Here is a 25947-nt window from a genome sequence, read left to right on the forward strand (position 1 = left end):
TTCATCTGTAAAATGAAGTACTGGATTATATGGCACTAAGATGCTTCCATTTTAAAATTTCTCTAACTCAATAAGCAGTTTGTTTAAGAGCAGAGCTCATCTGAGACGTCATCATATTTCATTTATTCTCAAATGAGAAGGCAGGGGAAAAGGAGAAGGGCAACTGCTTTCAGAGTACTGACTGACTGTAACAAGACTAAACTGGAGCCATGACGTAATTTCTGGAATGGATTCCAAACTATTTGAAATCACTCTTTACAACCTCATTTTCTTGAGCACTGCTGGCACTCAGGGATTAATGTCCAACCCATCCGACCACCACAAGCCTGAGCATTTGCAGTGCAGGCTCCTACAGTGTATATTCCAAAAGTGACCATGGAAGAGAAAGAAAGGCAATAGCGCTGACGGATTCCCTACCACATGGCATCCAATTCCTTAGTGCTATCACAGACAGAATGTTCTAACTGCTGTGGAATGTTTCCTGATATTTATGTTTACATTGGCTTTTATTATTATAAAGAATGTATAGTATTTGGTACCAGACGCTGATATCAGAGATTCCCTCTTACAGTGTCTGCTAAACTTCACTGGAGGTTGAAAAATTTCCTAAGAAACCCAACTGTATCCAGAGGTTTCCTACTAGTTTACACAGAAGTTTTATTAATAGAAAATAAGTTTAAAATTTCACAAAACCTACTTATTAATCACTTATAATTCCTATAAAGTATCTAGGCTCATAAGTATATAAATGCAGAAAAGAGTCAAGAAAGTGATGAGGGCTATTCACTTTTTTCTCCACAGAAATTATATATAATTTTAAATTTTTAAGAAAAACTTAAAGTACTTCTGATTTGAAATATCTGTTTAAAAAAATCATATATACTATCAAAAGAACCTGAATGTCTACCTGTGCTGTAACTTCTCTATCATATCATTTCAAAACTCAAAGACTGAGAACAAGCTCCATGTCTAATTTACCTTGTCATCCATCAGGGCCTGTATATGACAAGCATTACATAAAAAAGGAAATCCTTCTGGATGAGCTGCAAGTTAGATTTTGGTAAAATGAAATGATTTTGTATAGAGGGTATATTACTGCATAGAATCAGTGTACTAAATTCATTTTATAACTCCAAGATCAAATTCATGGAAGAATATTCCAATAAGCTGGCTGGCATGTTATTTTCAATACTGATTACTCTCAATATTAATTAGATTAAGGACTATTATTTACATACACAGCCTACTACGGGAGAGGAGATGGAACCCACTAAATGACTGAATGCCCTTATGAAAGGAACTCTACACAAATCTGCTAGAATAGAGCTCTTTAATTTCCACATCGATTACAGATTACAGGACTTTAGTGCTCCAATTACTCAATGCTGTAGGGCTGAACTAACACCTGTGTTTGTTTCTAAAAGAGAGAGGATGCTACAGAGGAAACGTTGAGCCAACTTCACTAAAAACAACTAAAATGCTAGCCAGAGATGATTCTCAGTGTGTATGATTTTTCAACCACAGAACCAAAGTACAGCCAACCTCCTTACCCTAGAAGTACTACACATGGCACAAACCTGGTGTAATCTTATAGTCCATGGAGGGGGTTATCTTGGGGGGAGTTATTTAGGAGACAAAGAGGAACTGCATACATACTTATGCATACAGCAAAACTTATTTGAGTTTTTAAATTTGCACCCTCAGGGGACAGAGTGCCAAGGTGCCTAACTTCTATAAGACTGTGTTTTATAAACTTCTTATTCTAACATACTAACAATAAACTACATTTTAAAAACTCATCACTTTTTACCTTCAAGGAAGTTGATCTCATAAATATTCTTTCCTGATTTATATTTATACTTAAAAAAATTCTTTGTACAGCTCAAATTGTTTATAGAGACTTACTATGCAGCGAAGGGATTAAGATGGCTGAGTAGAAGGACTTAAGCTCAACTTCTCTCATGAAAACACCAAAATTACAACCAACTGCTCAATGATCAACAACAAAACAGACTGGAAACTACAAAAAAAGATATGCTACACACAAAGATAAAGAATAAGCCACGCTGAGACGGTAGGAGGGGCACTTCTGTGATATAAGCAATCCCATACCCACCAGGTGGGCTACCCACAGACTGGAAAATAACTGTTATCACAGAGGCTATCCCACAGGAGTGAGAGTTTGGGGCACCACAACAGGTTCCCATGCCTGGGGGTATGGCATTAGGAGGCATATGGAGCATTTGGCATTGAAGGCCAACTGGGCTTATGCACAGGAGCTCCATAGGACCAGGGCAAATGGAGACTCCACTCTTGAGGGGTGCACACGGGTTTCATGTGCATTGGGTCCCAGAGCAAAGCAGAGACTTCATAAGAATGTGGGTCAGACCATCTGTGGGTCTTGGAGAATTTCCTGGGAAAACAGGGAGTGGCTGTGACTTGCTCTGGGGGAAGGACATTGGAGGCAGAAGTCTTGGGAATAATCACTGGTGTGAACTCCCCTGGAGGTGGCCATTTTGGAAAAATCTGGCTCCATCCATCAAAGCTGAGAAGCCCCAGGCTAAAAAACAAACCTGGTGGGAACACAGCCCTACCCACTAGCAAACAGGCTGCCTAAAGTCCTTCTCGCCACCCAAACTTCTAACCATACCCAGAGACAAAGCCCCACCCATCAGAGGGTTAAGAATTAGCTCCATCTACCAGTGGGCAGGCACCAGTCCCTCCCATCAGGAAGCCTAAAACAAGCCCCTATACCAACTTCACTAACAAGGAGGAAAACATCAGAAGTCATTTTGCAGCCTGTAAAAATGACACCACAGAAAAATCTATACAAAATGAAAACGCAGAGAAATATGACCCAGATGAAGGAACAATAAAAAAAACAACAACAAAAAACAAAAACAAAAAACCCAGAAAAACAGCTAAGTGATCTGGAGTTTAGCAAAGTGAAAAAGACTTTAGCGTAATGACAGTAAAGATGATCCAAGATCTTGGGAAAAAAACTGAGGCAAAGACTGATAAATTACAAGAAACACTGAACAAAGAAATAGAAGATTTAACGACTAAGCAAGCAGAAATGCAAAACACAATTATCTGAAATAAAAAATTCACTAGAAGGAACCAGTAGTAGAATACAGGAGGCAGAAGAAGAAATAAGCAAGGTAAAAGACAGACTGGTAGAAATCACTGACACAGAACAGGATAAAGAAAAAAGAATAGAAAAAAAATGAAGACAGTCTAAGAAAACTCTGGGACAACTTTAAATGCACTAATATCCAAATTACAGGGTTGCCAGAAGAAGACAGAAAGAAAGGGCCAGAGAAAATTTTCGGCTAAGAGATAACAGCCGAAAATTTCCCTAACCTGGGAAAAGAATCACTCAGTCAAATCCAGGAAGAGCAACAAGTACTATATAAAATAAACCCAAGGAGGCACACCCTGAGACATATTTTAATCAAACTGACCAAAATTAAAGACAAAGAGAAAATATTCAAAGCAGCTAGGGAAAAGCAATAAACAACATACAAGAGAACCCTGATAAGGTTATCTGCTATTTTTCAGCTGAAACTCTGTAGGCCAGAAGGGAGTGGCACGATATACTTAAAAGTGATTAAAGGAAACAAACCTCCAACCAAGATTACTCTACCCAGCAAGGTTCTTGTTCAGATTTGAAGGAGAAATCAAAGGCTTTACAGACAAGCAAAAGCTGAGAGAATTCAGCATCACTAAACCAATTTCACAACAAATACTAAAGGAATTTCTCAAGTGGAAAAGAAAAGGCCACAATTGGAAACCTTAAATGGAACTGGACTAAATGCTCCAACCAAAAGACACAGACTGGCCGAATGGATACGAAAACAAGACCCATATATATGCTGTCTTCAAGAGACCCACCTCAGTTCCAGGAACCCATACAAACTGAAAGTGAGAGGACGTAAGAAGATATTCCATGCAAACAGAAATCACAAGAAAGCTGGAGTAGCAATACTCTTATCAGACAAAACAAACCTTAAAATAATGTTACATGAGACAAAAGACATTACAGAATGATCAAAGGATCAATACAAGAAGAAGATATAACAACTGTAAATATATATGCCCCCAACATAGGATCACCTCAATATATAAGGCCTTAAAAGGAAAAACTGACAATCACACAATAGTGGGGGCCTTTAATATACCAATTACAGCAATCAACTAATCATCCAGACAGAAAATCAACAAAGAAACACAGGCCTTAAACGATGTATTAGACCAAATAGACTTAATAGATATTTTTAGAATACTCCATCCAAAAGCAGAAGAATACACAATCTTCTGAAGCACATAGGGAACATTCTCCAGGAGAGTTCACATTCTGGAGCACAAATCAAGCATCAGTAAATTTTTAAAAACTAAAATCATATCTAACATCTTTTCTGACCACAACACCACTATAAAACTGGCAATCAACGACAAAGAAAAAACTGTACTCTGAAAACTAATAAGATGCTGAAGAAAGAAGTCAAAGATGATACAAACAAATGAAAAGATATGCCATGCTCTTGGATTAGAAGAATCAGTACTGTCAAAATGACTATGCTACCAAAGCAATCCACAGTTTCAATGCAATCCCTATAAAACTACCAATGGCATTTTCACAGAACTAGAGCAAAATATTTTAAAATCTGTATGGAAACAAAAAAGACCCTGAATGGCCAAAGCAATCCTGAGAAAGAAAAATGGAGCTGGAGGAATCAGACTGACTTCAGACTCTACTACAAAGTTATAGTCATTCAAAACAGTATAATACTGGCATAAAAAGAGAAATACAGATCAGTGAAACTGGAGAGAGAGCCCAGAAATAAATCCACACACCTATGGTCAACCAATACTATGACAAAGAAGGCAAGAATAGAAGTGGAGGAAAGACAGTCTCTTCAATAAGTGGTGCTGAGAAAACTGGAAAGCTACATGTAAAAGGTTGAAATGAGAACACTAACACCATACACAAAAATAAACTCAAAATGGATTAAAGACCTAAATGTAAGACCAGCTACTATAAAACTCTTAGAGGATAACACAGGCGAAACACTCTCTGACATAAAGGACAGCAGTATCTTCTCAGATCCACCTCCTGGAGTAATGACGATAAAAACCAAAATAAACAAATGGGACCTAATTAAACTTAAAAGGATTTGTACAGCAAAGGAAACCCTAAACAAAATGAAAAGACAACCCACAGAATGGGAAAAAATATTTGCAAATGAAGCGACTGCCAAGGATTAATCTCCAAAATATATAAACACCTCCTGCAGTTGTATCAAAAAACAACTCCATCAAAAAATGGGCAAAAGATCTAAACACACATTTCTCCAAATAATACAAATAGATGCCCTCCCAAATACATTAAAAGATGCTCAACATCACTAATTATTAGAGAAATGCAAATTGAAACTGTAAGATACCACTTTACACCAGCCAAAATGACCATTATCAAAAAGTCTACAAACAATAAATGCTGGAGAGGGTGTGGAGAAAAGGGAACCCTCTTACACTGCTAGTGGGAATAAAAATTGGTACAATCACTATGGAAAACAGTATAGAGGTTCCTTACAAAACTAAAAATAGAATTAGCATATGATCCAGCAACCCCACTCCTGGGCATTTATCCAGAGAAAACCATGACTCATTTGCAGCACTATATACAATAGCAAGATATGGAAACAACCTAAATGTCCATTAACAGCAGAATGGATAAAGAAGATGTGGTACATATATACGATGGAATATTATTCAGCCATAAAAAGGATGAAATAATAGCATTTTCAGCAACATAGATGGACCTAGAAATTGTCATTCTAAGTGAAGCTGGACAGTGAGAGACAAACATTATATGATGTAACATGTAATCTAAAAAAAGGATATAGATGAACTTACAGTATCACAGACTTTGAAAAACTTATGGTTACTAAAGTGGACAGGTGGGCGTAGGGAAGAATGGAACGGGGGTTTGGGATGGAAATTTGCTAAAATTAGGTTGTGATGATGGTTGCACAACTATAAATATAATAAAATTCACCGAATTATTTTTAAAAATTGCTTATAGAAGAGGATGAATTTTTTTCTGCTAACACAGAGAGGCCTCAGGGATGCTATAGGAAATGATGATGATACTTCAAAATCCCAGAAGCCCTAGAAGCTAATCTGGGTCCAGTGAGAATTATTCTCTAGTTCTGCTTCACGCCATCAGAAGAACATGTGGCTATTCATGTGTTCTAAATATACTGTGCAAAAATTAGCTTTCCTCACACTGAAAGTGTGTCTCTTCTACAATCTGGTCCACACTCTGGTTATTTCAGAGGTCAGGCAACTGTGCCAACATCAGAGCTGCGAGCAAGTCGGGGGCTGGGATTCGCGTTGGCCTGGCTATGTAGCTCTCACCTCGGAGTGCCACCGTGCCGTCATCAGAGAGTATGTTGGGGTCGAGGAACACTCTGGCTTCCCCCTCTAAGGAATCCTGTACATATAATACTCGTTGGTTCTGCAAACCTGTATTGTAAAAATAGAAATACCTGGGGGACAGAAATGGTCTGTATTTAGCTGTGGAGTTTTCTATTTGTGCAATAAAATCAAACACATATAAACAAAGAAAAACAATATACAAAGGTACAACCTCAAATAGGCCCTGCCAGGGACATGCAGACAAGAGTGGAAGGCTCCACCATCTCCCTGTATTCAAATAATCTACTAGCTAATTCTGCATACTAGCTAAACAAATCTGCTTTATTTGCTAAAATTAAAACTGATTTCAAATAAAGCAGTAACTTTTTCTTTTCAATGCTGGAGACAGCAGATTTGCTAAAATGAAGCGCCAGTTCCCTTCCTGAGCTAGGCTGCTAGGGGAGGAGGTGGACAAACCTTTTCTGTAATGGACAAGACTACGAATCATTTTGTACACCATACAGTCTCTCATGCTGCTACCCAACTCCGCAGCTGTGGTACAAAGGCAGTTTACATGTGGTACCATGTCAACTGGTACAACCACTATGGAAAACAATATGAAGGCTCCTCAAAAACCTAAAAGTAGAATTACCATATGCCCCAGAAATCCCACACATCCAAACGGGTATGGTTGTGTGCCATTTAAACTTTATTTACAAAATAAGGGGTCAGCAGGGCGTGGCACGCAGATCATATTTTGCTGATCCCCATGCAGGGGGAGTCTAACAAATTCTAAAGTAACTTCATGGCAAGGAGACTTAAAAAGTGAACAAGAGACTTTATTTAAGGGGATGTCAGAGGGAGAGGAACCAGAGTGAACTGTTCGGGATGACTTCCTGGCTCATTTCCATTCTTGGATGGAAGAAACACAAATGATAAAACTTTTTCAAGCAGTATAAGCCAAAGAGAATTAATTTTAGAGGGAAACAATCTCCACTGCTGTCTCTGAATCATGTTATCTCACCATTACTAGACCTAAGACAATAATTTCCTACAATCTCGACTTTGTCCCAGGACACATCTCCACTAAATTTTTTAGTCCTTCTTTTAAGAATTTCGACAACAGGCCAAAAAATATTACTCTCATATTCAAGCATGGAAATGAATTGATTTTATAATGAATTAGGTTTATTAACTAATAAGTTATCTGGTATTTATACTGCAAAATTTCAGAATGCATTAGAAAAGTAAAAAGAAAATTAAATGAAAGCAACTTCCCATACCTTTTTCCTTTTTTGAAGTGGCAACTATACTTGGGGTAGTCATACAATTCAGTCATCCTCTCTTTGTATAAACCTCTGATAGGACACTGCTCAAGAAATGGCACAGTGATCTTGTTCTGGGCTTCCACGAAAGCCTAAGGAGAAAATGTAAATGACCAAAGCAAGTCAGATATAACATTTTCCACGTAGAGTATTATCCATTAACATCTATCGGCGAGATCCAGCAATTTCACTCTGGTGTTATATTCTAAGGAAACAAAACACCATGTCAAAGTGATATCTGCAGCCCTATGTTCACAGCAGCATCATTTACAACAGTTACAACATGGCAACAACCTCAGTGTCCAGTGCTGGATGAATGCATAAAGAAAATGTGGACAATATATACACGGTTACGTATTACTCAGTCATAAAAGAGTAGGAAATTCTGCCATTCGCAACAACACAGATGGACCTCAATCCCTTGAGTCAAACAGAGAAAGCCAAATACTGTGTGAACTCACTCACAGAATCTTAAAACATAAAACCTCCAAACTCATAGAAAAATCAGATTTGTGGATACCAGAGGCAAAGGACAAGGGGAACTGGGAACTGAATGAAGGTGGTCAAGAAGTACAAGCTTCCAGCTATAAGATAAATATAAGGGAGTTCCCGTTGTGGCACAGCGGAAACAAATCTAAGAACCATGAAGTTGCGGGTTCGATCCCTGGCCTTGCTCAGTGGGTTAAGGATCCAGCGTTGCCATGAACTGTGGTGTAGGTTGCAGACGTGGCTCAGATCCTGCATGGCTGTGGCTGTGGCTGTGGTATAGGCCAGCAGCTGTAGCTCCAATTCAATCCCTAGCCTGGGAAGCTCCATATGCTGTGGTGGGTGCTGCCATAAAAAGCAAAAAGAAAATAATAATAATAAAAAATAAATAAATAAAAGTTAGCTATAACCAGAGGTATTAATGTACAACATGATAACTACAGTTAACACTGCTCTTTGATATACAGGAAATCTGATGAGAGAATAAAACCTAAGCGTTTTTATCACAAAGGAAAAAATATTTTCTTTTTTTTGGTATCTGTATGAGATGATGACTGCCGACCAAATTTATCTTGGTAATCATCTCATGACATGTAACTCAAATAATTTTGCTATACACCTTAAATTTATACAGGGCTCTACATCAATTATATTTCAATAAAACTGGGGAAAATGTTTTTTAAAAATTTATCAACAAAAGCATACTTTCCCTCAATAAATAACAATAACTACCTAATACTTACATGGCACTAACTATGCACCAAGCAAGTATTAATTCATTTAGAACTCATAATCTTATGGAGAAGGTTCTTTTTTTAGCCTAACTTTATGGATGGGGAGACGAAGCCTTAGAGTGGTTAAAAAGGTGCCCAACACAACATGCAGCTGGGAAGTTGCAGAGCTGGCTCCAGAATCTACGCTCTTACCAAACGCACTACATTTCTTCTCACCCACTGTTGAGAAACTACATGTACCCTGTGCCAAGGCTCCCGGACTCTTAGCAGCTGGTAATCCCAAATACATCAGCGTTAAAGAAATCAAGTTAGAGACTCCCATGTGCAGCTTTCTAATAAGACCTACTACTCTTGGCAATTTCAGAGAACACTGCTAAATTCTGAAACTAAAAACAATTTTTAAAAAAATTGGAAAGTGGGTGGCAGTGACTAAGTATATTAACAAAAATGGTTTATAAGAAGAGCAAGAGATGGTTTATAGGAAGTCAGGAGGTCCTGGCAGCCAAGGCGGGAAGGGGCAGTTTTTACAACAGCCCAGTTGTATATAAGCATAACCTATTTAAAACTAAGCAGTGAGAAAGTTTAGACTACTATAACGATACTATAATAGTATAGTATAATAGTATAAAATCTTGGCCTTATAGTAATTTATGTATGGTTATATGAAACAAGAATAAATGTATCAGCTCTAAATTCAATTGAAAGTTTAATCAGATGTGTATACAAAAGTAAACCTTTTTTTATAGGGGAAACCCTCAGGGAATTAACAACTTAATATACTTGGAATGGCAGACAAAAATGCGTTAATATCAGGGTCCATCCAGATTTAAGGGCCCATCCCAGCTCAAAATGGCGTTTAAGTGGGCTCTTCTATACAGGTCACCAAGCCCACTCTGGAGAACCCCGGTTCTGTGCTGAGAGAAAGCTGTGACTCAAAGTTTATCAATGTGCTTAAAAACAAGAGAGAGGAGTGTGAGGTATGAAGACAATGAGGAACAACAGTTTTTGCAAAGGATCAATTCAAGAGAAATAAAACTGTCATGGATCACATTTCTTATTTCACTCAAACAAAAAATAAAATTGATTGAGTCCCACAGAAATACAACTTCAACTGCCTATCACCAGGGGCTGGCACATCTCACCCTGGCCTGCTTTCCTACGGCACTTGAGCTTAGAATAGTTTCTGTATTTTTAAGTTAGGCACACAGGTGGAAAATCCAACACTGACCTTCCCGGTTCACAACATGGAAAACATTTCACATGGCCCTTTGTAGGAAAAATTTGCTGACCCTACTCTACCTCATTAAAAAGTGTCAGCAAGGAAATTAACTTGCGTTTTAAGTTACAAAATTAATGCACAGCTGCAAAGGGGAAGGGGAGCGTTCTGCAGATCACAGTAAGTGTGTGCATGAGCATGACTTTGAGCATGACTTTACGGAGGAAGGAAATGCCCAGGTCTACTTTACAGACATGGAAATGGAAGCATGTGGTATTGAAGTCACCTGGCCAAGGTCATACAGTGAGTTAGCAACAGCGCTGAAGCCGGAATTATGTTACTCCAGTCACTGTAACAGTGACTGAAGCAGACTCCTTGCCTGATAGTGGATGTGAAGACAAAGCAGACCCATCCAGGGAGAAATGGGGGCAGCCTGGGCCTCCCATGATTTCCTCCTGCGTGGGCTGGGCTGGGCAGGCCTGTCAGGGTACTGGCGCGTCCACAAGGATTTACTAAGAACCTACTGCGCCAGCACTGATTCAGGCATTGTGGTGACAAATCCAAGACCAGACCCCTGCCAGGGTGGAGCTAACATTCTCCTAGGGGACACAAAACACAAAGCACAGAGTAGTCAGCCTTAAGGACACTCCCAGAAAAACTGTGGAGCAAAGCTGCTACTGAAAGGAACATCCACAGCCTGCACTGCTCTGAACCCGCCATGTGAGTAGGGGTTTGTGGGAGTGCCACGAGCAGCCTCATGCTGCTATGACACCCCAGTTACATTTTACAAAATTACCAAGCCCTAATGGGAATTTAAAACCCATCATTCCCCACAAATCCTGGGCAACAATGGGAGGGAGTGTCCTTACTTCTAGCAGGTGGTGGGCGGGGCAGGCTCTTCTGAGGCAAGAGGGAGCAGCTCCATAAAGACAGGAGCATTCCAGGACTGAAGGGCAGCGCAGGGCCAGAGCAGAGGACCAGGAGAGGGAGGAGAAGCAGGAGCAGGAGTAGCAGCAGCAGCAGCAGCAGGGCACCGTGAAAAGGGATAAAGTGTCAGCAAGGCTGGGAGTGAGAGACCCAGGCGGGAGCAAGGTCACATGACGCCTGGTGCTCAGCCAAGAAGTCTGACTCTTCACTCCAAGTGCAAGCAAGCTAAGACTGGGTGAGGAAACAGCTACCTTTGAAATGGGCTACTCTTGGTTTGGTAGACAACAGACCATAGGGGAACAAAAGTAGAAGCAGGGAAGACAGTTAGGAACATGGGGCAGGGGTCCAGTGTTGAGAGACAAGGCCAAGTGGAAAGGCTGGTCTCTAAATGGGGCAGGAACAACCACTGCAATGGGAGTGGAGATAGAGAAAATGGGCACATATTTCCCAGAAGGGAGTGGCCTTACCAGGATTCCCACCCTGAGACCCTGGTATGCTGAGGGTCATGGCTGGCCCCGCCCCCTCCCCTCCCACTGGGGGTCCTCTGAGGATGGAGCCCTGCAGACTCTGTCTCCCAGGGCCTTCTGATCTGTGTTCATAGGAGGCTGCACCTGGGCTTTACCCTGGCTCCAGGAGAACCATACAAGTCCCACAGTTACAGACCATGCAGTTCATTCTCCTTGGAAACATGGAATGGCGCTCTCCCATGGTTCTCTATTTGCTTTGTTTTTTTCAGATGTCTCATGGTCTCACTATAGCATCACAACTGCTGTGATGGAACCCATCTCATGCAAAAGCTGACGCACTGGCTTTTCTCATTTAAAATGTTCAGACGGGAGTTCCCGTCGTGGCACAATGGTTAACGAATCCGACTAGGAACCATGAGGTTGAGGGTTCGATCCCTGCCCTTGCTCAGTGGGTTAACGATCTGGCGTTGCCGTGAGCTGTGGTGTAGGTTGCAGACGCGGCTCGGATCCCGAGTTGCTGTGGCTCTGGCGTAGGCCGGTGGCTACAGCTCCGATTCAACCCCTAGCCTGGGAACCTCCATATGCCGCGGGAGCGGCCCAAGAAATAGCAACAATAACAACAACAACAACAACAAAAAAGACAAAAAGACAAAAAAAAAAAAAGACAAAAGATAAAATGTTCAGACGACCGTTAGGCCAGCCATAATCATGCTACTAAATAACTAAAAATCTAGGCTCATTATATACAATTTTATCACCGCTCATCCACAAATGTTAGTCAATTATTTTAAGTAGAGCAGTAGTTAACTGCACCCGTCCAAGTCAAATATCTAGATGCAAACTGTGTTCAAGTTCTCCAAACTCTAGGTTCTGTCAAAATGTACATCCTGATAATCTGGGCAAAGTGAAGGTGGGGACAAGTCTTCTGCAAAGGGGCTTTGTGATATTTAGGGTTACAAAGAATGTCAATAAGGTCGTCTTGGTCATTTATGGATTTAACAGTCTGGCTTTTTGGTCTAAAAATTAGAACAAATTTGGGGGAAAAGGAGAAGAGGTCTAAGGATAAAGAAAAAAAAAAAAAAAAACAAAAAACTGGAGGAATGTCATGATGATGAGAAGTCCAGGTGAGGAGAATTAAGTTCTCCTTGCTCCTCAGGAGTCTCAGCATCTAACGTCACACTCCAGGATACTATTAAAGTCACTGCAACCTGAAAGCCCATGACATGACAGCAGCGGCTGAGCCTTAAAGAGGATCACCAGTTCAGATTTTATAGCTATGGCTGAGTCTGAACACATTTTTCTAAGAATAGCTGCTCAAAGCTGAGAAATCCAATTCATATTTCACTTTGTCTTGACTATTAGAAACCTTCAAAGCAAACTTTCAGTTATGCAAGATGATTAAATTCTAGAGACCTGCTATACAAAACTGTGCCTCTAGTTAACGATGTCACACTGGACACACTAAACCTTGCTGAGAGGACAGATCTCATGTTAAACATTCTTACCATAATTACAAAAAAGAAAGAAAGAAAGAAAGAAAGAGCAAAGCTCCACTGCTAAGAATAGCTCAGTTGGGAGCTGGAGATGCCTTTACCTTCACTGTCTTTAGAAAGAGTTTTCTTCAAGTTGTCCTCACATGTACTATATTTTAATCACAAAATATCTCAGGTCTTTTACAAGCACAATTCTTACCTGCATGAATAAAAAGAATGCATACAGTAGCTCATTTTACACACACACACACACACACACACAAACACTCTGGCATGGGTATTACCCAAGTAAAACGAGAGGTGGTGCTATTTACATCCACCAACTTTGGGGAGTCTCCAGTTCCTGCTATAGCACAGTGGGTTAATGATCTGGCTTGTCTCTGTGGTGCTGCCGATTTGATCTCCAGCCTGGTACAGTGGGTTAAGGATCCGGCATTGCCACAGCTGCAGCTTGGGCCCAAAAAAAGGGAAAGGAAAAAAAAAGAAAAAAAAAAAAAAAGGAGTTTCTGCTGCAAATTATATACACGTATATATATAAATAAATAAGTGTATATATATATATATTTATAAAATGAGCTTGTTAAAGCAAGTGGTCGGTGTGACAGCACAGCCTGGTGTGTGCATATGCATGTGTGTGCATGTGTGTATATGTGTGTATATGTATATATGCATGTGAATGAGCCGGTTAAAACAAGGGGCAGGTGTCGCAGAGCACAGCTAGGCAGAAAACCCCAATGAGAGTCATGTATGCAGGGCTGAGAGCATCCTAGAAGCCAGAGGGGGAAGCACACCTGGACCCCCTCACTGCTGGGAGTGTAGCAGAATTCGGAAATGACTCCCCACGGGCAGGGATATCCCTGTAAGAAAGAAGGCAAGAGGTGGTAAAGCTCATGCCTGAGACCACAGGACCCAGGACCAGAAGGGATGGACGGTCACATGGAAAACTGGAGGCAGGTCATGCCAAACAGAGGATGAGAGGCAGCTCCTTCAGCAAACAGGTCCAGAAGCTGAGGCTAGAGTGGAACGGAATGAGGTACTTTACAAGGTGAATTTAGGAACCTGTACCCAGATAAGAAAAGAGTGCTCCGTGTATTCCAGGACTCTCGGAACATTCACAATATCAGGATCCTAACGGCAAAGGAAACCTGAAATCCCAAGATGAAAAGCTTGTTCAAGTCATGTTGCAACGACAATGCCACCACCTCCATTACCACGGATGTCTTCTGCCCTTCTCTTCCTACAAATCCCTGTGAACCCTGAGGAGGAAAAATGCTGGATCCAATCGCTGAGAGCCTCAAACCCACGGGGCTTGTCTTTTAACATGAAAAAGACAGAGTAAGTCCATCTCTCCTCTGGGACCATCTGCTCCCAGGTCAGGAAGGCACCCATTGAGCTTCCCGCTGCACATATGTGGGTAACATACCAGGTGGGCCCTGCAAGGGGCCCTGCCAGCCCTCTTTCCACCATCTCTGCCTGTCCTGGTGAGGGAAAATCAACCTGTTCCCTCACTGGGCTAGGTACTATCAATCAGGAAAAGAAAGCAGAGAGCCTCATTCTGACCTCACGATTCAAGACTTGTTCTCAAATATCGCCCCTCCCAAGGTGCCCATTCAAAGCTGGAACAACAACCTCTCCAACGTACACACCACTGGCCAGAAACCTGACAAGGATAGAGGTGATCTGCACATCAAATCTAAACCCAACGAAAAATCCAACCAGAAGAAATTAACCATCCATACACATACATCCTTCTTTGAATAATTCCTGAATCAATGAGGGAACACAAACTATAACAAGAATATTTAGAAAAAAGGAAAACTAAACCATTAAGAATTAAAGTTCTTGGAATGTGGCAAAACCACCTGGAGTTGACATCTGTTTCTTTCTGATACCTTTAGGAAGCCCCACTGCTAGACTGGGGGAGGGAGGTGTGACCTCTGCCAGCCATCAGAGCATCCCTTCTCAAGAGCCAGGGACTGATACAGGGCCAGGCATGACATCCATGCAGGATGAGGCTCAGGGCTGGTCTAAGGCTTTGTTTCATGATCACCATGCACATTGGGGTAGCTGACCTGATCTAGTCCACAGGACAGGACTCAGGAGTGTATGAAACAGGCTCCGGAGACAGAGTTGGTGCCTGGCTGTGTCCCATTCTGAAGGACAGTGCCCATACTGTGACTGAGGAGGCACCTATGGTCCAGGTGAAGTGCTCTGCACCCAAAAAGAAGCCTGGGTCTGGAAGTGACAGTTACGCCTTAGCAAGTTTGGGGTTCCCCCTCTCTCCTGATCAGATTTTATCATTTTTGGGTGCTGGCAGCTTATACCACCATCTGTCATAGATAATGCTAGTGACACCTCTGTCTGTATTCTAATTATGCTATCTCCTGTCCACAGTCCTTATATAAGTAAACCCTGTTCATTTTCATAAGCAGAGTCTTTTGTCAATTCTTCTCCACATGCAACAGGCAATAAAGTAGTTATGAACCAAGGCAAAGAAACCAGAATCCTTTTTCAGAGACAGAGGTGAACGCTGGGCTGGAAGAAGTTATCTCATGTTGACGTCTGGGGTTGTTAGAATTGTGTAAAAGCTGAAGAGCCAAGGTCCATCTTTCCCCACCACATGGGAGAGGCTTCCAGGAAATAAAACAGAGAAAGGCGGTTGGTTTCCAGAAACAGGTTTCCAGAAACGCCACATGCACTCCTGATCAGGCTGTGCCTAAAGGTGTGTACTAATCTTCAGTTACGTGGGCCGCTCAGCTTTTTTTTTTTGGCCATGTTTGCAGCATGTGGAAGTTCCTAGACTAGGGATCAAATCCATGCCATAGCAGTGACCCAAACAGCTGCAAGTGCAAGGCCAGATCCTCAACCTGCTGCACCCAAAGAGACCTCCTCAGCTCCTTTTTTTACATGAGCTAGTGTGAGCTAGCTTTCATGTGCTGCTGTCAAAGAGTCCTGACTGACACAGCTCTTCTAGAAGCCCTTGGGATTGCTGAGCAAGGGGAGGCTGGCTGAGCCTGGGCAGGCTGGAAGAGGGGGAACAGACCCAAAGGCAGGATGGGGAAGCCTGGAAAAGGCGATCTACACCAAAGTTTCATCAGTGAATGAGAAAAGGTGAAATGTAACTAAAAATTAAATCAGAAAGTTCTAAAGTGACAAAAGAAAATAAAAAGAAATGAATGAGCTAGAAAATTAAAGTGTGTAACTTATAAGGCTTAGAACCATTTCTTTCTTAAAAACAAACACACATTCAACCAAAGCTATGGCTGAAAACTCATCAAAAAGGAGAGAAATACTGACAATGGAAATTAGAAATGATAGCAAAATAGACACACGAACAAGGAGAGTAATATCATTCTAAGAAATATTTCATAATGACAGTAAATTTTAAAATCTAAATGATATGGTAAATTTTCTAGGAAATACAAAGTGACTAAAATTGATCCAAGTAGAAAGGATATCTGAACAGAGCCCAAGAATTCATTGCAATAAAAGAGTTTGTTCCAGATAGCTCTAAAGAGTATCTCAAATTATCAAGCAGATAATTCCTACAGTATTTAAGCTATTTAATAATGAATGCAATGGCAAGCTGTTATTAAGCACTGACTTGTGTTTATCCCTCTGCTATATGTTTCAAAAACATCATCACTAAAATTTCACAACCATACACAGTAGTTTTCTCCAGGTTATAAATCAGAAAATTGAAGCTTAGAGAGGTTAATGAGCATGACCTATGTCACACCTCTGATGAAATGATAGATTCAAACCCATCTTTCTACCTCCAAAGCCATTTATTAATGACTATACGCTACTGCTGGAAACAAGTTCCAAGATCTCTAAGGGTTCTCATTAGTTGCTGGGGAAAACAGGGTATAAAGAAAATTCTGGAAAAGGGGAGGCAAGTCAGGAAGCTACTGAAGGTCTAGCCCAGTGGCAGTGCATGCCTGAACCAGGCAGCATCTGCAGGGATTAAGAAAAAGATGGGTATGAGATTTTACGGAGGCAGAACTGGGGCCCTACAGAATCGTGTGCATGACTAAATGGAGAGCCCATCGAAATGGTCAGACTTCCACCCACACAGGAGTGGCGCAGAAGGCTTTATTACGACACTGGCCTTGGTTTCCTCAATGAGAAAAACAAGAATCACAAACACCGCCTCTCCAATTTACAAAGATGCTATAAACAAGTAAGGCGTCTATGAGAACCTCAGCTCCTTGAGAGTGCCCTACATAAACCAAAGGTGAGATTATCGTTCTCTAATCATGTGTAAGCGTTCTCCAGGGCAGTTTCCCCACACTTTCTGGATCTTAAGAATTAGCTGGTGGAGTTCCCGTCGTGGCACAGTGGTTAATGAATCTGACTAGGAACCATGAGGTTGCGGGTTCGATTGCTGGCCTTGCTCAGTGGGTTAAGGATCTGCCGTTGCCGTGAGCTGTGGTGTAGGTTGCAGACGTGGCTCGGATCCCATGTTGCTGTGGCTCTGGTGTAAGCTCCAATTAAACCTGGGAACCACCATATGCTGCAGGAAGCAGCCCTAGAAAAAGGCAAAAAGACAAAAAAAAAAAAAAAAAAAGAATTATCTGGTGAAATTTCTACTTATATCAGACACTCTGGAAGTAGAGCCTATGCATTTGTATTTTTAACAAGTACCAGGTGATTTTTCTGACTGAGTGCTCTGTCCCTGGACATGTCAACGTGGGGTCGTGAATGGATTTTAGATCCATAAGAGAAGAGAAAGAGGCTGGGAGAAGGCAGAATTCTCTTCATTCTTCAGCTGTCAGTTCCTGAATAACTGTCTTCCCAAAGATTCCACGTCTGCTATCAGCATTTTCCATAGAGGAAAGAAAGATTATTGAACCAAAGCTGAGTAGCTGTCTACAGGGAAAATATTAATGTTAAATACACACAAGCACCTTAAGAATTTCATCAATGGTCTGGGGTCTGCTTTTCTAAAATGGAGCTTTCCCTGATGGTGAACAAATGAGGCAAGACTCCCAGCCTCTACTTAAGATGTGGCTCAGCCTCCTTTTGGCACTGACCTCTAGCAGCTCAAAGGTGAAGTGGCTCAACCATCCCCCATGTATGGTCCTCCTAGGCTGGCATGTGATGCCAAGCCACCACGGGCCCATCTGTCCTGCTCATCCCCCATTTAACCTAAAGCTTGGTGCTGTGGACACACAGGCACACCCAGGACTGGGGAGGAAAAGGATGGCACATACACCTACTGAGAGGGAGAAGGAATGAAACCAGCGGACTTGTGGCACTCGGGCTAGCCAGCATCTGTGCTTCTCCCTGCTTAGTGAGACGCTAGCTCCACATGGCTGTTTTGCCACCACAGAGGCCAAAGAGGGTCCCTAAAGCTTCCACCAAATCTTGTTTCACTGCTACAGACAGGCAAGGAGTGAGCACACGTCTGGAGCTCGGCCAACCAAACTCTCTCTCCTGGGATGCAGTCACGTGACCAAGTGACAGCGGGCTGAATGACCATAACCAAAGACGCCATTAGCAGGGCTGGGTGAAAAGTGGAAACTCTTGCCATGTAGCCCTAGAATTATCTGGCTCCCACCTGCTCCAAGTCTGGCCCTTCAGTCTACCCCAGGAGCTGGCCTTATATATGTGCCATGAATTCCTTATCTGCCTAATGTGGCCAGAATTCATCTCGGCTGCTTGCCTCAAAAACCTTGTTTCAGAAAGCAAGAGAAAGGAGACAGAAAAGAGAAGGCACTACTCAGAAAAGACGGCCTAGTACCAGCAAATTCTATCATACTTTTGACAATTACCCCACACACAGATCAAAAGGAAGTTCTCTAAATGCATATTTCCACTGTGGATTTAGAAGAATTATGTTTGCAAACTATAATAAGGCCAAGTATTTCCGTAGGAGGTGGTGAGTGAGACATTTAAGACCTTAGAAGTCTTGGAGGTTGAGATGGTATGTGATAATATATTTACCTAAAGCGTTTCCTGTTTCTACCAGAGAAGGAATTGTAGTAATTCTCAATCCAGGTCCTTATGTGAAACACTGACGAATGGAGGGCAGGATGTTTCACAGGCCAGCTTTGCCAGCGGGTTCACAAAACACCAATTAAAATAGCTTTAAGGTAATCTCTGGGCCAGTTTAATCATCATGCTTCAGAACAATAAAACCAGTCGTAGTTTCATGGGGGTGGGGGGTGCAATGTTCAGAATGTAAGTTATCTTGTCTATAAAACTGGAACTCAAAGAAAATTCTGCTTCGTTTTGTGGATGAAAATAAAAAGACAGAGGCATCTTTAAAGTAACAAGCTGAGTAAGTAAATAGAGGGCTAAAGTCTGAAAATCTATATCTTGATAAGTTTAAGCAGCAATGCCCAGGCTGTACCATATTTGAACAGAGCTCTGCTGTGGGTGGAAAATGAATCTTTTTTTTTTTTTCTTTTTAGGGCCACACCCGTGGCATATGGAGGGTCTCAGGCTAGGGGTCTAATTGGAGCTATAGCCGCTGGTCTATGCCAGAGCCACAGAAACTTCAGATCCAATCCGTGTCTGCGACCTATACTACAGCTCATGGCAATGCTGGATCCTTAACCCACTGAGCTTGGTTAGGGATCGAACCCACAACCTCATGGTTCCTAGTGGGATTTGTTAACCACTGAGCCACGATAGGAACTCCCCAGATTCACTTCTTACATGCATGTTCTCAGTTGGGTATCATTAAAACCTTGGCGCTAGATGAACTGAGTGTGACCATATTCATTTCACAGGTGAAGAAAAGGAATCCCAGCTAAGGCAGCCTGCTGTGCTCAAAGGACAAGAAAGTGGAAGACCAGGGGCTATGACGTCTAGTTCCATCTGGCAAATACTGTTCCTCCTCCCTACTTCCCAACAGAGGTGATGTGAAAAATGCCTGAATGCTCACAGGATGATGGAACAACACACAATGAGGACATAGTTTGTCCTACAGTCTTCAAAAGAACACCGTAAACCCAAACCAGTCTTTTTTTTTTTTTTTTTTTTTTTGCTTTTTGCCTTTTCTAGGGCCACTCCCATGGCACATGGAGGCTCCCAGGCTAGGGGTCTAATTGGAGCTGTAGCCGCTGGCCTATGCCAGAGCCACAGCAATGCGGGATCTGAGCCACATCTGCGACCTACACCACAGCTCACGGCAACGCTGGATCCTTAACCCACTGAGCAAGGCCAGGGATCGAACCCGCAACCTCATGGTTCCTGGTCGGATTCATTAACCACTGAGCCACGACAGGAACTCCCCCAAACCAGTCTTCCATGCAATCCTTCCATTATACCCAGCAATCCTCAGCTCCCAGTCAGCTTGATCTACTTACTGTCTGTTGGCTGAGAAACACTAAACTAGCCCTCCATGTGACTGCAAGTTTCGAGAGCAAGCCTGCACTCCACGGGCTCTGCAGCCTGACAGCAAGATGCAAGTGGAGAGAAGGATCTTGGCTCACTCAGCTCTCTACTAGCTCTTCCCCCACGCTAGGGAGGGCACCCTGCCTGGGGAGATCCAGGCCAGAGAGACAGATACCAGCACAGAGCAGAAACTCCTCATGCTACATGATTTTAGGGTTAACCTAAATAACAAAAACAAAAGCAAGCAGGCCAATAGTAAGCCAGATTTCAGGGGAGACAGAGAGGGTCCCAGGGAAAGGTGGTAACCACAGAAACTTTGTTCTCCACTGACCTCTGGGACATAAAAATACCTACACAGGCATTGTAGGCTATTTAAATAGCCTAGAGAGGATTAGAAATCCTTTAAGATTTAAATCTTTCCTGCCAAGGAAGGGAATGAGCGCAGGCAGGGGAAGAGAAAGGTGCCGTTTCCAGTTTCCTTACCTGTCAGACTGAAGGCTACCCTCACAGCCCCTTCTCAGCAGGTGGAATTGGGACCCCTAATTATGCAGCTAAATGGGCTGTGGGGGAGGGGGCAGAGATGCCATCATAGAAAAGAAGACCTATGTCGTGTATTCCTTTGATCCTATTAGGTAATTTAATTTTTTAGAAGGAATGAACAAAAAAAGCAATTTTTTTTCTTTTTTTACTGGTTCTTATGAGTTTTTCTCTCATGATCCATAGGGGAAACGAAGCTGCTGTTACTTTCATTCTGCCCAGGGAAGCGCTCAGGGAGAGAAAAAAAAAAAAATCAGTCATTTGATATACTGATGCAGCTGGCATTTAACATGTGGTCACCTCCTGTACCTAAGCCCTGGGTTAGAGTTTCTGTGGAAGCCAGACTTGACAATTAGTTACAATTAAGCAGCTATCGCTTGAAAGGCATAAATTTGTCCTTTCTATGAGTATTTTGCCTTCACTAACTCGGTGATAAATTTGGAATATTCAACCAAGAGGTTGAAAGCACAACAGGCTGGAGTACGGTGGGGAGACTCTTTAAAGGACTACAAGGACATTGCTTCCATCTGGACCTTAGGGCTGCAAAACCAGGCCCAGGGATGCAGAGAATCTCTGACTGTCAGGAAGGCGAGCAGATGGCACCGTGGACTGACTGCACTACGGTGGGCGGGGGAGGCCAGGGAAAGGAAATATGATGCCTTTGGTATTCTTTTTTTTTTTTTTTTTAGGGCCACACCCTCAGCATATGGAAGTTCCCAGGCTAGGGGTTGAACTGGAGCTACAGCTGCCGCCTGTGCCACAACCACAGCAACGTAGGATCCGAGCTGTGTATGTCACCTACATCACAGCTCATGGCAATGCTGGATCCTTAACCCACTGAGCGAGGCCAGGAATCAAACCCACAACCTCATGGTTACTAGTCAGATTTGTTTGCCCTGCACCACAACAGGAACTCCTAGCCTTTGGTATTCTTGATAGCGAGACAGCTGCTTCAGTGACCAAGGCAGTGTAAGCCAACTCCAGGGGCTGGAGAGGCCAAGGTGACAGGCAGAGCAGTCCCTGTGCCAAGGACAAAGGTCTCTACAATTCGCCAGGATGTGTGGTCCATCTGCACAGTGAAGAACATGGATGATGGGAAGGTCTCAGGATCTGACAACTGGGCCACTGCTGGTCACAAAGCAAATGCTTTATACTGATGAGAGAAGGGACAAAGGGAGGAGGGGTTTCAGCTCCTGGAAGGGCACACAGTGGCTTAAGGGACAGGAAGAGTGAAGAACACCTGCGAGAAGATCTAAAATGAGATCTGAACAGGGCACACAAGGGGGCCAGGATATCAACAGAGAGGAAGAGGTGTTGTAAAAAGCTAAGGCAGAGAGAGTGTGGGGCTTGGGGTTCATGTTTGTTTGCCATAGGAAATTCAGGAAGTTTAAGATTAGGAAGTCAAACACACATGGTACTGTCAGCGGGGGGGATAGGTACCTTGTAGACTAAAGGTTCAAGTCACCTCTGTGTCAACACATCGGGGTACATCAAGGCTGATATACACTTCCTTCCAGGATCTGCAAAGGACAAGCTGGAAAAGCCTGCTGCATGGGAAGTACGGGATAACCGCCTGTGGGGACCTGCCTACGTGTCTTCAAAGCTTTTTTTAATGACTACAAAACCCTCTCTCTGGCACCTCATGCTGAAAACTTCCAAGGCTGTTACCTGGTGTCCCAGTTACTCAAGAGTGAAGTTTCACTATGGTTCAGACACCTCATGAGTCTATCACACTTTGCAGATGTCTAAGGTGCTTTTAACCCAGCACCTTCCCTTGATCTTATTTTTGTTACATCTGCATTTGCATACAGATTCTCTTAGAGTTACAAAGGTGGTTTATAAAGTTGAAATCATTGGGAGCACTGCAATGTGGCATCCTTCTCCCACTTCATATTCTACCATAAGCACTTTCCAGTTAGAAACAAACTTTAGAGTGCAACATTTTAATAGGTGCATGTACTATATTGCCAAGCAGATCCACCATATCTGGCTTAAACACTAGCCTATTGTTGGAAATGGAGATTTCCAATTTTTCACTATTAAAAATAATGCCCCAAACTGGCCCTTTGCTAGAGCTTCCTATTTCTTTCTTTCCTTTTTTTTTTTTTTTTTTTTTGGTCTTTTTGTCTTTTTAGGGCCGCACCTGTGGCATACGGAGGTTCCCAGGCGAGGGGTCTAATTGGAGCTGTAGCCGCTGGCCTATGCCACAGCCACAGCAACACCAGATCTGAGCCACATGACCTACATGACAGCTCATGGAAATGCCGGATCCTTAAGCCACTGAGTGAGGCCAGAGATCGAACCCACAACCTCATGGTTCCTAGTCGGATTCGTTTCCACTGCACCACAACGGAAACTCCAAGATCTCCCTATTTCTCAAGTGACAATATTATTCTCCCAGCAGACCTGAAATTTCTTCTTCTTTAGGTATTTGCTTTTTATTGCTGCTTTCTGATGGGTTAATATATCATTACTGATGGCATATATGAGTGCTCCTGATTTTATATTTATTTTGTATATATTCACTTTATTGAACTCATTAATTTTAATAAGTTGTCATTTGTTTCCCTTGGATTTTCTAGAGGCCTGATCATAGAATCTATAATTAATGATGATTTTATTTTCTCCTCTACAAATTTTAGTTCCTGTTTTATTGCAGTCAAAGCTTTGCAAACATACAAAAATAGTAGTGACAGAAATATTCAGCCCAGTGTTTAGGTTGTTTTGGATACTTATTATCTTTTTTATTTGCTTTTTAGGGCCACAGGTGTGGCATATGGAAGTTCCCAGGCTCAGGGTCAAATCAGAGCTAGAGCTGCCAGCCTATACCACAGCCACGGCAATGCCAGATCCTTAACCCACTAAGTGAAGCCAGGGATCAAACCCACATCCTCATAGATACTAGTTGGCTTTGTTACCTCTGAGCCACAAGAGGAACTCCATGAATATTTATCTTATTAAAGTTACTTCTAATTTCAATTTTCAATTTTCATTAATTTTTAAAGTATTAACTAGGACAATTATATAGATTTATTTAATCTATGAATATACTAATATTAAACTGTTCCTGAATTCCTGCGACAAATTCTGCTTTTTTAAAAATAAATCTGGAGTTCCCGTCGTGGCGCAGTGGTTAACGAATCCGACTAGGACCCATGAGGTTGCGGGTTCGGTCCTTGCCCTTGCTCAGTGGGTCGACGATCCGGCGTTGCCGTGAGCTGTGGTGTAGGTTGCAGACTCGGCTCGGATCCCGCGTTGCTGTGGCTCTGGCGTAGGCCGGTGGCTACAGCTCCGATTCAACCCCTAGCCTGGGAACCTCCATATGCCGCAGGAGCGGCCCAAGAAATAGCAACAACAACAACAACAAAAGACAAAAAAAAAAAAAAAAAAAAAAAGAAAAAAAAAGAAAAATAAATCTGCTAACCCTTGTTTATACTCTTTACACCTCTATTCACAAGAAAGGTCGGTCCATATCTTTGCTGTTTAATTTGGTGGCCACTGGCCACATGTGGCTATTGAGCATCTGAAATGTGGCTGGTCTGAATTGATACGTGCTGTGAGTGCAAAATACACATTGAATTTTGAAAACTTAGTTTGAAGAAAAGAATGTAAAACATTTTATTATTTTATATTGATTACATGTGAGATGTTAATATTTGAGTATACTAGATTACATTATTACAATTTCACCTGTTTCTTTCTATGTTTTTAATGTGGCTGCTAAAAAAACCTGAATTATATATGTGGCTTACATTCTATATCTACTGGGCAGGGCTGGCCCACTGTTCCCTCTTTCCAGAGTAGCTCTGTTGAGTTTTTATATCAAGGTTGAGCTGACCTCAAAGATGCAAATGATTGTACAGGATCTTCTACAATCTCGAACGTCTGCTATAAAATAGGGTTACATGGCCTTGACAGCTTGAAAGGATTCACCCAGATTTAAGCTCCCCCGACTACTGTCTTTGAGAATTTTCGAAGTTATAAGTCTGTTCCGACATTCTCTTATAAAGGATAAAGCCTCAAGTGACAGGAAGTATCAGAATTGGATAACCTATATTAAATATTAGATTAAATCAAAGACCCACTGATAGAATTTCTGATCTTAGTATAAATGAGCTATCAATGTTCCTTGCCTCTGGGCTGGTTTTTACTGAAAATGTAACAAGTGGTTTTTGGTTTTGAAGGCTATGTGAAGATTCTCCTCACTACACCAAGCTATGCCTAATCCACCACTGGGTAGGTGCCTCTAACCCTGTGTAGAATATGTTCTTGCTGCTCTTCTGCACATGAGAAAAACACACCCTGCCCTTTTGGGTCTGAGACCAAAACTGAACTCATCAGATCCCAGATGAAAATGAGCTCTTGTCAATGACAAGGCTGTTCAAGGAGGAGCGGGAAAGCTGTGTGTGAAGGATGCAGGGGAAGGGCACAGGCCACACTCTGCTGACACCTGAGGTCTGCTGTCTGAACAGGTTGGCTCGGTAGTAGGGATGGGGGTAGCCAGGGTCCCTGCAGGAGGACCTGAAAAGGCAAACACAGACACGAGAGCCCTACAGCTTGCATTCCCAAAGCTATTATATCCAGAGTCTTTGATCTTTTTTTTTTTTTTTTTTGGACTGTGCCCGAGGCATATAGAAGTTCCTGGGCCAGAGATTGAACCCACGCCACAGCAAACTCAAGTCACAGCAGTGAAAACATCAGATCCTTAACCCGCTGAGCCACAAGAGAACTTCTTCTATCTTTTCTTTAATGTGAAGTTGATAATCACCTGGGCTGCCTGGGTTGCATTCTTATCAGCTGAGTGACCCTGGACATGTTAATCATTTTAACTCAATTTCTTCATCTGTGAAATGGGGAAAATAAAAAGATCTATTCCAGAGTTGGAGAACTGAATGAGAGAGGGTATGCAAAGTTACCAGTGACATGGCCAGCACACAGTAAGTGTCCAATAAACATAAACCATGAAAACAACAGTTTATACACCAATGTCAT

At 42.2% G+C, this 25947-nt stretch overlaps 1 protein-coding gene across 10 annotated transcripts in view; it reads right to left on the bottom strand.

The window, feature by feature from the left end:
- PREP (prolyl endopeptidase) overlaps window positions 1–25947 on the bottom strand; it is a 562439-nt gene that overhangs the window by 106051 nt on the left and 430441 nt on the right. For all 10 annotated transcript variants that reach the window (XR_014837058.1, XR_014837057.1, XM_085011432.1 and 7 more), the window contains 2 exon segments: window positions 7707–7840; window positions 6424–6554 (listed from right to left, as the gene is read on the bottom strand). Coding sequence is in view for 8 of the 10 variants with exons in the window: in XM_085011432.1 (XP_084867558.1) it covers window positions 6424–6554; window positions 7707–7840 (265 nt within the window). In the remaining 2 variants the exon portion in view is untranslated.

The sequence above is a fragment of the Sus scrofa genome, chromosome 1 (assembly GCF_054392235.1).
Source record: "Sus scrofa isolate SSC_HxYL_T2T_F1_AM1 chromosome 1, Sscrofa_HxYL_maternal_Yorkshire_Landrace_v2.0, whole genome shotgun sequence".
In the NCBI taxonomy this organism is placed as follows: Eukaryota; Metazoa; Chordata; class Mammalia; order Artiodactyla; family Suidae; genus Sus; species Sus scrofa.